General features: G+C 41.2%; 3 protein-coding genes across 3 annotated transcripts; all 3 read right to left on the bottom strand.

Annotated features, from left to right (window-relative positions):
• Positions 1–369: 369 nt before the first annotated feature.
• On the bottom strand, positions 370–6,788 carry LOC115804924 (protocadherin-23-like). The gene is made up of 2 exons (XM_030765413.1): positions 4,433–6,788; positions 370–2,720 (listed from the first exon to the last, which is right to left on the bottom strand). Exons 1-2 carry the CDS (start codon positions 6,786–6,788, stop codon positions 370–372), a joined length of 4,707 nt encoding a protein of 1,568 aa, XP_030621273.1.
• A 1,509-nt stretch (positions 6,789–8,297) lies between these two features.
• On the bottom strand, positions 8,298–10,673 carry LOC115805670 (protocadherin alpha-7-like). The gene has a single exon (XM_030766330.1). The coding sequence runs from the start codon at positions 10,671–10,673 to the stop codon at positions 8,298–8,300; it is 2,376 nt and encodes a 791-aa protein (XP_030622190.1).
• Positions 10,674–11,015: 342 nt separating this feature from the next.
• On the bottom strand, positions 11,016–15,074 carry LOC115804923 (protocadherin alpha-8-like). Its single transcript, XM_030765412.1, has 2 exons — positions 12,714–15,074; positions 11,016–11,021 (listed from the first exon to the last, which is right to left on the bottom strand). Exons 1-2 carry the CDS (start codon positions 15,072–15,074, stop codon positions 11,016–11,018), a joined length of 2,367 nt encoding a protein of 788 aa, XP_030621272.1.
• Between the last annotated feature and the right edge of the window lie 250 nt (positions 15,075–15,324).

The raw sequence follows: 15,324 nt of genomic DNA, 5'->3' as shown, positions 1-15,324 counted from the left end.
TAAACGAACGCTATGTTTTACACTCATACCATGCTATAACTGTACATATTTATATCAAATTCAATCAAACCACAGTAAAGCAATAGAGTAAAACTATCCACCATCACACTTTCAAACACCTCTCTCACCTCTCAGCTTAGTAAGTTCAGAACTAGTGTTCTGGACAGCGACCTGAAGACATCATTTAAGAAGATTGTTAGGAAGTCAGTGCAAGTAAACGTAATATATTCATTCATTTATTAGAGTCATCTATAAATTGTTTCTTGGGTGCTCTTATATGCTTTTTAAAATCTGCTGCATGAACCATTCTTTGTTCATTCATAGGATTTCTGTCACACTATTTCAGGATCATGAAATAAAAGTAAAAATTTATGAGGAGCTATCTCGCGTTCTTACCTCTCCAGAAACTCTGGTCCTACGATCTGGTACCAACAGTGTATTTCCATTGCTGCCTGGGACTATGGTAGAACCAACACTCATTCTGGGCCCAACCAACATATACCGTTTGTCTCCGGATCTGTACTGGATGCTGTGACACAGTGTTCCGTCATAACTTGTGTCTTGTAAATACTTGGAGGAATAGTCTGTAGATTTGGAGCACTGCATTACAATCAGCACGATAATACTGATCAGAAAAAGCACAGAAACTGAGCACAATGTAATGATTAAATAAAACGTCATGTTGTTCTCCTCATCTTCTATTACTGTGCTTTTAATATCAGAAGCCGCAAACGCTTCTTTTGGCTCCACGATCTTTATAATCACAGTCACCGTTGCTGAGAGTGAAACGTTTCCGTTGTCTTTGACCACTATGATCAGTTTGTGCTCAGCCTCATCTGTTTCTGTAAATGGGCGAAGGGTCCTTATCTGTCCTGTATAGCGATCCAAACCAAAAAGACTGTGGTCAGTGACTTCGAGCAAAAAAAATAACAACCAGCCATTGTATCCTATATCAGCGTCATATGCTCTCACTTTGGCCACCAAATGGCCTGCGTTCACATTTCGCGGAATCTCCTCCACACCCTCTGCAGAGCCGTTAACGTTAAGTGGAGATAGTATCACAGGAGCGTTGTCGTTCTCATCCAGGATAAACACGTTCACTGATACGTTGGTACTTAGAGGCGGACTTCCGGAGTCTCTGGCGATCACTTGGAATTGGAACTTTTTTGTTCTCTCAAAATCAAAGCGTTTTAACGCGTAAACGGTACCATCCTCAGAATTAATATTTAGATAGGACACTACGTTTTGTTCGGTACTCTCGCCTTTCTCAATATGATAGGATATTTGAGCATTCTCATTCTGGTCCATATCTGACGCACTCAGTGAGAATATCGATGCACCTGGTGTGTTGTTTTCTGACATATAAAAAGTATACGGATTTTCGGAAAAGATTGGCCTGTTATCATTAACATCTGAAATGTCTACCTTGATTGTTTTGTAAGCGCACAGGGAAGGGTCTCCCTTGTCAGTAGCGGTTATGGTTACAAAGTGCATGGGCGTACTCTCTCGGTCCAGTCGAGCCTTGGTAACCAAGGAGTAAACATTACTCTGAAAAGATGGTTTCAACTCAAAAGGAGACTCTTCTGGAAGAGAACATATTACGACACCATTTTCTCCAGAGTCCTTATCTGAAATGCTAATGAGTGCTACAGCTGCGCCTTGACTCGCGTTCTCTGGTAGGTGGCTGGACAGAGCAGTTACCTCAATCTCTGGAGCGTTGTCATTTATATCTCTCACATCAATAATGACACTACATTGACCAGTCAAGGCCACCGGCCCCTTGTCAGTAGCCTGAACATCAATTTCGTAAACGCTTTGTTCCTCAAAATCGATCAACCCTTTTACAAATATCTCTCCTGTGCTTGCTTCTATCTCAAATAACTCAAACGCTTTGTTTTTAAGAGTTTTGTCAAAGGTGTACACAATTTGTCCATTAGCGCCTTCGTCTAAATCTGTGGCGTGTAAACGTACTACAGACGTACCTAGAGGAGAATTTTCATCTAAAATCACAGTATACACCTGTCGATCAAAAACCGGTGCGTTGTCGTTTATGTCAATTACCTTAACAGTAACATTTAAGATACCTGACTTCTCGGGTATCCCTCCGTCATAAGCTGTCAGTATTAAAGCTAACTGAGATTTTTGCTCTCTGTCTAACGCCCTTTTCAGAATCAAAAAAGGTATTTTTTCCTCGCCCCTAGTTTTAACATCCAGTTCAAAGTGATCATTTGGACTGAGTATGTACTTACGCAGCGAATTTATGCCGACATCTGGGTCTCGCGCGGGATCTAGTGGGAAGCGAGTACCATGTGGCACGGCATTCTCAGATACTTCCAAATGTTTTACGTTTTCAGGAAATTGTGGTGAGTGGTCGTTTATATCCGTTATTTCAACCTCAATATAATGTATTACCAAAGGATTTTCTGCTGCGATTTTGAGATTAAGTGAGCACAAGCTAATTTTCCCACACAGTTGCTCTCTATCGATATTCCCACCGACTAACAGTGCGCCATTCTCTTGGTTTATTTGTAAAAGACTGTCGTTTGCGCCCGACACAATCCGAAATCTGCGCTCGATCAGTTTAGCCACATCAAATCCCAAATCCTTTGCAATATTTCCCACAACGGCCCCTTGCTTTGATTCCTCTGCGACAGAGTAGCGAATTTGAGAAAACGCTTCTTCATAAAAGAACAGTGCAAGAAGAGAATGCAGAATCACTCCTCTCAACAAAGCAGCATTCAAACGGATTCCCATGATGAAATGATAGTTTTATTTGCTGAAGCATCACCCACTGGCTCTTGTTTTGCAAGGCATGAAGTAACAATTCACAACACTGTAGTAATCCGAGACATTATTTCAGACGCGATTTACAACCAATAGGCTATATCATTCTTCAGACTGAGACATGAGATACTACAGAGCGTCATATGTCACTACAGAAAACAGAAAAGACGTAGCCTTCTCCTGAGCCCGCGCAATGGACTATGGGAAGGCTATGCACATGAGCACAGATGCATTTAAACTGTATAGCAGTGACACCCTGTGCATGAAGCATATACTACTATATATTGTTCCTGTTTTTCACTGAATAGAAGTCAGTAATAGACAGTCAGGATAGGCAAGGTAGGCAGTGCCAACAATGAGCAAAATAAAAATTAGTATGAATGTAAAAAGAAAACGTAATAAAGTTGTTTGCATAGGTAACCATATAATTGACTGAACTGTATTTTTATGTTCTGCCTGTATTACTTTAATCATTAGAAAATTGAAGATTAGAAAACATTGACTTTTGCCACGTAAAATCAAGAAAATGTCATAAGAGCGACAGCCTGGGTCTTGGCTTTTAAGCACTGTTTTTCGCCTCGTTCATTTGAAAGGCAAGCCTTTCATCTGTTTGGCGCATGCGTTCTTGGTTCCATATGCTACACAATTAACGTCAAATGGCAGTCCTGCTCACTTTATCCGTAAATGTGCGGTTAATGTAAAATAACGTACCTGTTATAATTTAATATTATAATTGTTCGTGCTAACTTGAGCCTAGTTCTGAATTAAATTACAACGTTATACTGAGCGCTGTTCCACTTGCCAATGATTACTGGATAGGTAGCTTCAAAACAGTAGGCCACAATGGACATAGACCAACTTAATTTTCAAAATTTTCAGAGATGTAGGAAAACATGGGGAGATACAGGGAGACTCACACCACAGTTATATCTACAATGAATGAAGGGGCGGAAAATCACTGAAACTTTCACAAGAATTGCATAGAATTCTGCTACGTCGTAATAAAGGTCTTCACAAAGAAAGGTCGGCACATGGACTACATTTTCAAGTAGACAAATAGTAAGTGAAAGTCATTGTTATTTGCATAATGTATATATTGTTTGTGTTGTTTTTATTGTGTCGATCGCGGTGCCATCACTGAGCCTTGTTTGTGACCTCTTGTCTGTGCTGCTATATAAGTGGCCGCCGAGCCTGTTAGACCCAGGCTACTGTCACTGTTACACTGTTAGCGTGTTGTCCTACCTTGCGCAGACCATAAGCTCTAGTCTTTCTGGCGTTCTCATGGCAATAACTATGACTGTATACTCACCCTACCCCATACTATCTAAGATGATGTCGCGACTTCTTGTGAGGCGCCTTTTGCGTCAATACGCAACGCAGGGTTTAGGCATATGATATATGTTGTGGAGTGGTCATGAGCAAGTTCCGTGGTCATCACGGCTTGGTGTAGCGTGTGAACATGCTGGAACTGCTGGAAAATTATATTACAAAATAGTTTTCTAATCATCAAAGTTTATTTTTAGAAAGTCGATCTTTAATAGCAGCCGTTGCTTACAAACGTTCTTACCTCACCACACTTAACCAATAGAAACACATTTGTAGTTCAAATGGGAAATGTAGCAGAGGACGCAATAAAGTAGAGACAAACTCACCCCTAAAGTCGACTCGTGTCGGCTGTCTGCAGTCAACGTATTCCCATTGCTGCCCGGGCTTATGGTAGAACCCATACTGATTCTGGGCCCAACTAACATGTATCGTTTGTCGCCAGATCTATATTGGATGCTGTGACACAATGTTCCGTCATACGTTGTGTCTTGTAAATACTTGGAAGTGTAGTCTGTAGGTTTGGAGCACTGCATTACAATCAACACGATGACAGTAATCAGAAAAAGCACTGACACAGAGCACAATGTAATGATTAAATAAAACGTCGCGCTGTTTTCCTCATCCTCTTTCACAGCGCCTTTATCATCAGAGGCCGCAAATGCTTCTTTGGGCTCCACAGCCTTGATAATCACAGTTGCCGTTGCTGAAAGTGAAACGTTCCCGTTGTCCTTGACCACTATGACCAGTTTATGGTCAGCCTCGTCTGTTTCTGTGAATGAGCGAAGGGTCCTTATCTGTCCTGTGTAGCGGTCCAAACCAAAGAGACTGTGGTCAGTAATTTCCTGTAGTGAGAATAATAACCAGCCATTGTATCCAATATCGGCGTCATATGCTCTGATTTTAGTCACCAAATGGCCTGCGTTCACATTTCGGGGAATCTCCTCTACTGTTTCAGCAGAGCCGTTAGTACTGACTGGAGACAAGATCACTGGCATGTTGTCGTTCTCATCAAGTATGAACACTTTAACGGTTACATTACTGCTCAGCGATGGAACACCACTGTCTGTGGCAACTACATGAAACTGAAAAGCTTTCACTTTTTCAAAGTCAAAGCTCTTTAATGCATGAATATTTCCGTTCTCAGAATTGATATTGAGGAAAGATGTCATGTCATTTTGTGACCCATTACCTCTAACAATACGGTATGATATCATAGCATTTTCATTTATGTCCTTGTCAGAAGCGCTTACCGAAAATATTAACGCTCCCGGAGCGTTATTTTCAACCAGATAAAACTCAACTGGATTTTGAGAAAATTGTGGACTGTTGTCGTTCACATCTGACACTTGCACGTTTAGTGTTTTAAACGTGGACAGAGGAGGTTGACCCATGTCAGTTGCTGTTATTGTGATGTCATAATTAGATATGAGTTCTCTGTCTAAAGACCCTTTGGTCACTAAAGAATACATATTGTCCTGGAAAGATTGCTTTAATTGAAATGGCAAACTGTCTGAGAGGCTGCACAATACTTTGCCATTAACTCCGGAGTCTTTATCTGATATACTAACCAGAGAAATAACTGTGCCTGGCTTAGAGTCCTCAGATACCACATTAGAAAGCGACGTCACTTCTAACTCTGGTTTATTATCGTTTACATCGAGAATCCTTATTATGACTCTACTTTCAGTGGTTAAGGGAGGCTGTCCTTTATCGGTCGCTAGCACGTCTAGTTTATAAACCTCCGTGTCCTCGAAGTCCAACTCTCCTTTTATTTTTAATTCACCTGTGACATGATCCAATTGGAAAGTATCATATACTTTACGCTTTAACGTCTTACCCAGGGCATATTCAATTTCACTGTTAGAACCTTCGTCGATATCTGTCGCATTTATCTTCGTCACGATTGAGCCAACAGTAGCATTTTCGTGTATAACAACTGAATATTTGTCCTGGCTGAAAACTGGAGGGTTGTCATTTATATCGAGAACGGTAACAGTCACGTTGAGAGTCCCAGATCTCGGCTGATTTCCACCGTCTACTGCTGTTAGGACGAGTTGGTGTTCTGCTATATTTTCACGGTCCAGAGGTTTTTTCAACACTAAAAATGGTATTTTTTCCTCATCGCCATTTCTAGTATCGATATCAAAATAATCACTCTGGCTTAATTTATATAAATGCACAGAATTCTGTGTTATATCTGGGTCTCGTGCTCTGTGCAGCTGAAAACGCGTCCCTGTACGGGTGTGCTCGGCTATGTCAAAATGTTGTTCATTCTCGGAAAAACTGGGGGTGTTGTCGTTTATGTCCGTTATTTCTACTGAAATGTGATGGATTTCTAATGGATTTTCAACAGCAATTTTTAAATTAACGTAACAGGTGATTTTGCTGTCACACAGTTCCTCTCTGTCGATTTTTTTTAGAACATACATGACGCCGTTCTTCTCATTTACCTGGAAAAGAGCGTCCTTAGACCCAGAGACAATGCGGAACCGCCTCTCCACCAAAGTACGAACATCAAGCCCCAAATCCTTAGCAATATTTCCCACAATGGATCCCTCGTTAACTTCCTCTGGAACAGAGTACCTTATTTGGGCCGAAATTTGTTCAGCACAATACAAGAGAAAAAAGAAGCGCAAAACACTCCACGAGGACATGCGTCTTTGTTCCGCGTCTTTCATTGCGACAGCCGTTTCAGTTGATTCTAGTACTGTAGTGTTATGATCGATCTTAAAACGTTCATTCACTGAAACGATGTCGTTTACACGCGAACAACGTCTTTTGTCACCCCTCAGCAATTAATTCTTGGACATTTCAGTGCGGTGTGCTACATACTCTCCCGTCTATTTAGAAACAATGCAGCTCCCCGTAGCGCTATGTGAAGGGCAGGGCTTAACGTCCTGTCCGTTTCCTTGTGTTACACTGACACCCTCTGTTTCTTTTATTGCATCTGAACATTAGAGCTGCTACATGGTACGATTTTCCAGTAGAGCTATGCCTGTAAAATTGTTTTCGTGAGTGAAATTCTATATTTCAAGTCGTTAATCGATTATTTCAGTATGAGGAGGTCCTGTGTGGATTTATTCGAGTCCAAATAACAATCTGAGAGATTAGTAAAGGTAACATGGCACTCCCGTGCACCGATTTAATCATCAACTGTTATTTACACAAGTTGGGAATACTCAAATTGCACAGCAGTGCTATATGTTAAATGGACTGGGGGTTTTAATGAGTAAAACCTATTCACAAGAGCACGCTGTCAGTACATCAGCCAGGATTGGGGAATCTGGCCGCCCTGCTGGCCATCCTGTGTATTGTCGAGTTGTGTTTTTGTTTGTTTTGGTTTTGCCATGTGCTTCTGTTTGTCCCTGTGTACTCCTGTCCCCGCCCCCCACCTGATCCCTATTATTACCTGGTTTGTCTCCTCCAATAGTCTGTCTCTGCTGTTTATTGTTCTGTGCATTTAAGTCCTGTGTTTGTACCTGTTCTTTGTCAGATTGTGACCTTTTGTTCTCTCTGCCAGTCCGTGTGTTTTGCCTTTCGTGATCTGTAATTTTGACCGTGTTTACCTGGACCTGTTTTGACCATTCTTTTGCCTTACGATTTGGATTTGTTTGCCCTCTGGATTTCTGGATTTGACCTTGGACTTGACACTGTTTTTGAGATTGGATTCTGATTTCTGTTTTGAATAAATCTTATTTTACTCAGTGGGTCTGCGATTGGGTCTTGGTCTGTCAAATCCTCACACACGCGATATGAATTACAACATGGGAAACAACAAATGTCTGGAACTCAGTCAAAGGCAGCGTTCTTCGTGCAGCTCAGTTAAAAAAACTACTTACACATAATGTTTACTGGGAACCACTGTGAAACGTGAACGTGAATCGCTCTAGACTGGAGCTAAATATTGCGCTTGCGTTGAGGAATTATGGTTTAGTTATATGAGTTTCATAGACATGGCGTAATTTCTACTGTGCTGATATGAGTGTATATTTATTAAGCGATGAACACTATCCTTCACAGACGGGAATAATAACATGGATCAGTACGAACAATTGCCATTCGAAAACACGACTTTAAGGCAGATTATACGTCTGTTTAAAACGCAACGCACAGGCATATAAACTAACCATAACATAAGGGAAAATATATTTACTCAACATTCTCCCAAACAAATCCACGAAAACCTTTTAGGCGCTTACCTCTTCAGAACTTCTGGTCCTGCAATCTGGCATCATCAGAGTATTTCTATTGCTTCCCGGCACTACAGCAGAACCGATACTCATTCTGGGCCCGACCAACATATACCGTTTGTCTCCGGATCTGTATTGGATACTATGACACAGTGTCCCATCATAATTTGTATCTTGTAAGTACTTGGAGGAACAGTCTGTAGGTTTGGAGCACTGCATTACGATTAGCACGATGATACTTAGGACGAAAAGACCAGAAACTGAGCACAATGTAATGATCAGATAAAATGTCACGTTGTTTTCCTCCTCGTCTTTTACTGTGCTTTTAACATCAGAGGCTGCAAAAGCTTCTTTGGGCTCCACGACCTTTATAATCACAATCGCCGTTGCTGAGAGTGAAACGTTTCCGTTGTCTTTGACCACTATGATCAGTTTGTGCTCAGCTTCATCTGTTTCTGTGAATGAGCGAAGGCTCCTTATCTGTCCTGTGTAGCGGTCCAGACCAAAGAGACTGTGGTCAGTGACTTCCTGCAGTGAAAATAACAACCAGCCATTGTATCCTATATCCGCATCATATGCTCTGATTTTAGTCACCAAATGGCCTGCGTTCACATTTCGGGGAATCTCCTCCACATCTTGGCCAGAAGTGTTAGTGCTTACCGGAGACAAGATGACTGGAGCATTGTCGTTCTCGTCCAGAATATACACGTTCACTGTCACATTACTACTTAAACTTGGCGCTCCAGCGTCCACGGCTAAAACTTGAAATTGGAACATTTTCAAAGTCTCGAAGTCAAAGCTCTTTAATGCATGAATATGTCCGTTCTCAGAATTAATACTGAGGAAAGATGTCATATCATTTTGAGCCCCGTCACCTCTAATAATGTGATAAGAGATTGCAGCATTTTCGTTCAAGTCTTTGTCCGAAGCACTTACAGAGAAAATAAAAGCCCCGGGGGCGTTATTTTCCACTAAGTACACATCGAGAGGATTCTGGGTAAATTCAGGGCTATTGTCATTAACATCTGACACCTGCACTGTCAGGGTTTTAAATGCGGACAGAGGGGGCTGGCCTAAGTCTGTTGCAGTTATTGTGATGTCGTAATGGGATGTAAGTTCTCGATCTAAATTTCTGTTTGTTACTAAAGAATATGTGTTTTCCTGAAATGACGGTTTTAATTCAAAGGGAGCGTCTTCGGAGAGAGTAAGCAATACTCTTCCATTATCACCCGAGTCCTTATCTATAACGCTTATCAGAGAAATTACCGTTCCAGGCTTAGAATTCTCAGCAACCAAATTAGAAAGTGATGTCACCTCAACTTCTGGTGCATTATCATTTACGTCAGTTACTTTTAGGATAACTCTACAGCTTCTAGACCATGGAGGCTGCCCTCTATCCGATGCTATAATATCCGCCCTAAAAACCTCGGTGTCTTCAAAGTCTACATCAACTTTAACACGGATCTCACCAGTATTTTCATCTAACTCAAATGTGTCGTAAACTTTTTTCTTCAAGTTTCTTACAAAGGAGTAAACCACTTGACCATTCGGGCCCTCATCTGCATCCGTCGCGTTAACTTTAAGAATCACTGTGCCTATCGGAATATTTTCCTGAATCGCAACTGAGTACGAATCCTGACTGAATACTGGTTTGTTGTCATTGTTATCCAAAACGGTTACGGTAATGTTTATGCTACCTGATCTTGGAGGACTGCCACCATCAACAGCAGTCAAAACCAAGTGATGCTTAGCGTTGTGCTCTCTGTCCAGGGCTCTCTGTAGTTTTAGAATTGGTATCTTGTTGTCCTCCCCACCATCTCGAGTTTCGAGTCCAAAATGCTCGTTAGGGCTCAGTTTATAAACACGGAGACCGTTCACTCCAGAATCTGGGTCTCGGGCAGCCAGCAGCTGAAAATCATCTCCGGTTAGAGTATTTTCTGCAATTTCCAGATGCTGCTCGTCTTCGGGGAAAACGGGGGAATGATCATTTACGTCTGTAATTTCCACTGCAACATAATGTATCTCGAGTGGATTTTCAACTGCAACTTTCAGATTAATTAAACAGGCGCCATTGTTATCACATAGCTCCTCTCTGTCGATTTTCTTATCAACCACCATTATGCCATTGTTCTGATTTACCTGGAAGAGAGTGTCCTTAGAGCCAGAAACAATGCGGAACCGCCTCTTTACCAGAGCACTGACATCGAGTCCTAAGTCCTTGGCAATATTTCCTACAACGAATCCCTCTTTTACTTCTTCTGGTATAGAATATTTTATCTGAGCTGAAACCTGCGCCCCGAAAAACAGTAGCAAAGAAAAATGAAGAATAATCCACCAGTACTCCCATCTGCGCCTTTGTCTTTCGTCTCCCATCGCGAATTATGATCGTGAAACAGATCAGATTTAAATAAACTGCAGTCAATGAAAGTATATCATGTCTGTGAGAACAGAAATCTTACATCTTCCAAATACATACATTTTATTGTCTTTGCCGTTATACCCACGCTTGCGTTTTCTGCTAGTGTGAAGCAAAACTGCACTGCAAGACTATGAGATGGGCAAGGCCTTTTCCTTCGGCTTATTCTTTGTGTTATACTGACATCATCCGGAGCATAATACTCGCTTAGGAAGAATTACATTTGAAGCATGAAATCTCTTGTGAATTTTTTTCTTTTTTCTTCTAAAAAATGAAGCAAACGAGACCCTTTCCCCCCTTTAGGACTGGGAGAAATATAAACAACACAAAGCACGAAAAAGGACCTGAAAATTTTATATGGCTGAACAACAGTCACAACACAGCAACAAAAGTGAGTGATGTTAAGTAATTTGGAGCTGTAAATACTTACAGTGGCTAAAGAGGTCAGACACTCAGCACTTAAATGTGTGTTGCTATTGCAAAACGATGCATGTAACAGAGTTTGAAACAGTAGCTATTTGTATTGCGAGTGGATCAAAAGCAAATGCAATCAATATAACAGGTCAAACAGGGCCAAAACGTATTATTACTGTATGGAATGTAGATAATAATGATTTAACTTAACATGATACTTCCTGAAAAACACAAAATAACCGCATGAATTACCACTGAACATGTGGATCTATGAGTCCCAGTCTTGACATAATATGTGACACACTTAAAACAGAAACCTTTGGAGCTTTACAAGGCCAGTATTTATGGCAGGGCCACCATTCAGAAACTACTTGTAATGTTTACCATTGCAGAACAAAATTAAAGGAAGAAGATTTCAGGACCATGGAGAGCTCCAAAGAGAACATCGGGAAATGATGTGCAAGTGCCATGTGAATTACAATGCTCTTAAAATGATGTATATTGTAAATGTTTCATGTCAGGAAGGAAGGCCAGGGGGCACAAAATCATCTATTCAATGACTAGACCCAAATAAAAACGAGGAAGTCCAAATTAATGACCCTTAAGCACACCATGAAGCAGAAATGTTCTTTTGGTGAATTTTGATCTTTGTTTATATCTTTATTTGTTTGTTTGTTTGGGGTGTGTGTGTGTGTGTCTGTGTGTGTGTGTGTGTGTGTGTGTGTGTGTGTGTGCGCGTGTCTGTGTGTATGTGTGTTTTCAGCTGGATAGTAAAAAAGACAATTCAGAAATAAAACCAACAATACCCAAGAGCAAATATAGAGAATAAGAAAGCAATGTGTAGCCTATTGTCAATATTATTTTATGGTAAAAAAAAAGAAAAGAAAAGAAAAAGTGGCGAACGTATATACAATAGACAAGAAACGTAAAGACACGCACACATGGTAGAACAACTGCACACAAAAACACAAGTATGCAGTCAGGGCCCACTAAAACTAAATCGATGTAATTCCCTTGAAAGTAACCGTAGCTAATTAAGGCCTGGAATCCGGAGGACCATTATATTCATTTGTGTAATTCATATAAAAAGTAATCATAATTACAACATACATACCACTTACACTCATTTATATCGACCACTCCAGATGGCCCGTGAAATCGTATGGTAGCTTTTCCGACCGAAGATCAGTAACTCAGCTCTCTTTCTCTCTCTCTCTCTCTCTCTCTCTTCCTCTCTCTCTCTCTCTGTGAATAACGTGTCACCCGACGAAGTCATACACGGAAATACACAACACCTTAGTGTACAGTCTACCCAACATATAAAAACACCTTTTATTCTCCCGTTCTTCAGGTAATTAGGCTGTTGAGAATACGTATACCGTGGTGTCTGAAACAGGTGTTCTTTGCGCCCTAGTTTCTCTTTCTCATGCAGGCATCGGAAATTGGGATGCCGCGCGCAGAGACGAGTTAGCAACAGATCTCGCGATAACATCAGCCCTAAAACCGCAAAACCTAAATCGGTCATTTCAGGCATCGCCGCGTTACCTATGTATTAAAATTATTGTGACAGCGTAGGTCCTTACCTCTACAGATCCTCTTCTCCTGCGATCTGGAACCACCAGAGTATTTCCATTACTTCCCGGGACTATAGTAGAATGGATACTCATTCTGGGCCCAACTAACATGTACCGTTTGTCTCCAGATCTGTACTGGATGCTGTGACACAGTGTCCCGTCGTAATTGGTATCTTGTAGAATCTCAGATGAATAGTTTGTGGATTTGGAGCACTGCATTACAATCAACACAATGATACTGATGACAAATAGTGCTGAGACTGAGCCCAAGGTGATGATCAAATAAAATATGACATTGTTCTCCTCATCTTCTTTTACTGTGCTTTTAGCATCAGAAGCCGCAAAAGCTTCTTTGGGCTCGACAGCTTTGATAATAACAGTTGCCGTTGCTGAAAGTGAAACGTTTCCATTGTCTTTGACCACTATGACCAGTTTATGTTGTGCCTCATCTGTTTCTGTGAATGAGCGAAGGTTTCTTATCTGCCCTGTGTAACGGTCCAAACCAAAGAGACTGTGGTCAGTAACCTCCTGCAGTGAAAATAACAACCAGCCGTTGTATCCTATATCAGCGTCATATGCTCTGACTTTGGTCACCAAATGGCCTGCGTTCACATTGCGGGGAATCTCCTTTACTGCTTCGGCAGAACCATTAGAGCTGATTGGAGACAAGATGACTGGAGCATTGTCATTCTCATCCAAAATGAACACTTTTACAGTTGTATTGCTACTAAACGATGGAGTACCAGAGTCAGTAGCAACCACTTGAAAGTGAAAATTCTTAGTGGTTTCGAAGTCAAAGCTTTTCAGCGCATAAATATTTCCGTTCTCGGAATTGATGTTGAGGAAAGATGTTACATCATTTGGTGCCCCGTCGCCTCTAACAATGTGATATGAGACCAAAGCATTTTCATTTAAATCTTTGTCAGACGCGCTTATTGAGAATATAGAAGCCCCTGGTGGGTTATTTTCTACCAAGTAAAGTTCAAAAGGACTCTGTGTAAACTCTGGGCTGTTATCATTAATATCTGAAACCTGTACACTCAGTGTTTTAAATGTGGACAGGGGAGGCTGACCCAAGTCAGTTGCTGTTATTGTGATGTTATAGTGAGGTACTAATTCTCTGTCTAAATGCGCTTTGGTTACTAAAGAATATATATTGGCTTGTACTGATGATTTAAGTTCGAATGGTATGTTTAAGGACATACTGCAGATAACTTTACCATTCACGCCAGAATCCTTGTCTGTGACACTTATGAGAGAAACGAGGGTCCCTGGGTGTGAGTCTTCAGAAACAAATTTAGAGAGCGATGTTACGTCTATTTCAGGCTTATTGTCATTGACATCCACAATTTTCACAACAACTCTGCAATCCACAGTCATTGGAGGTGTCCCCTTATCAGAAGCCAATATGTCCAGCCTGTAAACTTCAGTGTCTTCAAAATCTATCTCACCTTTAACCGTTATTTCTCCAGTAATGCTATCTAAACTGAACACTTCATATACTTTATGATTTAAGTTACTACCAAGAATGTAGACGACCTCTCCGTTTAAATCGTCATCTAAATCGGTAGCGTTTACTTGTACCACAACAGTACCCATTTCAACATTCTCTTCTAAATTTACCGTATAAATGTCCTGACTACACATCGGACGATTATCATTGATGTCAAGAACAGTTACAGTGACATTCAGAGAACCAGATTTGGGTGGACTGCCTCCGTCGATTGCTGTTAGCAACAGTCTGTGTTCGTGTTTGCGCTCTCTGTCCAACGGTTTCTGTAGAATTAAATACGGCATTTTCTCATCACCTCGGTCTCTTATTTCCAAATCGAAATGTTCCCCGTGGCTTAATTTATAAGAACGTACTGAATTCACACCAGTGTCTGGATCGCTCGACGCCTGCAGCTGAAAACGCGCACCTGGGAGAGTGCTCTCTGCAATTTCTACTCTTTGTTCTTTAACGGAAAAACTGGGAGAGTGGTCGTTTACGTCCGTAATGTCTACGCCAACATAATGTATTTCTAGTGGATCTTCCACAACAGTTTTCAGGTTCATTGTGCAAGCACTGTTCCCATCACAAAGGTCCTCTCTATCGATTTTCTTATTCACATACAAGTTGCCATCGTTCTGATTTACCTGGAAAAGAGCGTGGTTAGATCCAGAAACGATACGAAACCGCCTCTGCACCAACGTCTTGAGATCAAGACCCAAATCTTTAGCAATATTACCCACAACGGATCCCTCATTAACTTCCTCTGGAATAGAGTACCTTATCTGAGCCGAAACGTGCGTAGCAAAATACAACAGCAAAAACAAGCTTACAGCAATCCACCGGTATTCCGGTTTGCTCCTTTGTCTTCCGTGTCCCATTGTAATTAATGGAATACAAACGATTTAAGTGCCGAAGTTACAGCCAGTCTGCGAGGTACGGCAGTAATTTTAGCCGTTTGATACTCCTAAATCATACTCCCATTCGCAAGAAATTGTGATTGAATCTTCCTTGCGATATGTACACAGCATGGATGCTTCAGTTTATTAATTTGTCCTCTCACCTCAGTTGAGAGAAGCAGAACAACCCAACGCAACTGCGCACAATAGGCAGGGCCTAATTTGGGGCCAG

This window comes from Chanos chanos, chromosome 2 (genome assembly GCF_902362185.1).
Source record: "Chanos chanos chromosome 2, fChaCha1.1, whole genome shotgun sequence".
NCBI classification, from domain to species: domain Eukaryota; kingdom Metazoa; phylum Chordata; class Actinopteri; order Gonorynchiformes; family Chanidae; genus Chanos; species Chanos chanos.
The sequence above is the reverse complement of the archived record's forward strand: the minus strand, read 5'-3'. Positions and strand labels throughout refer to the sequence as shown.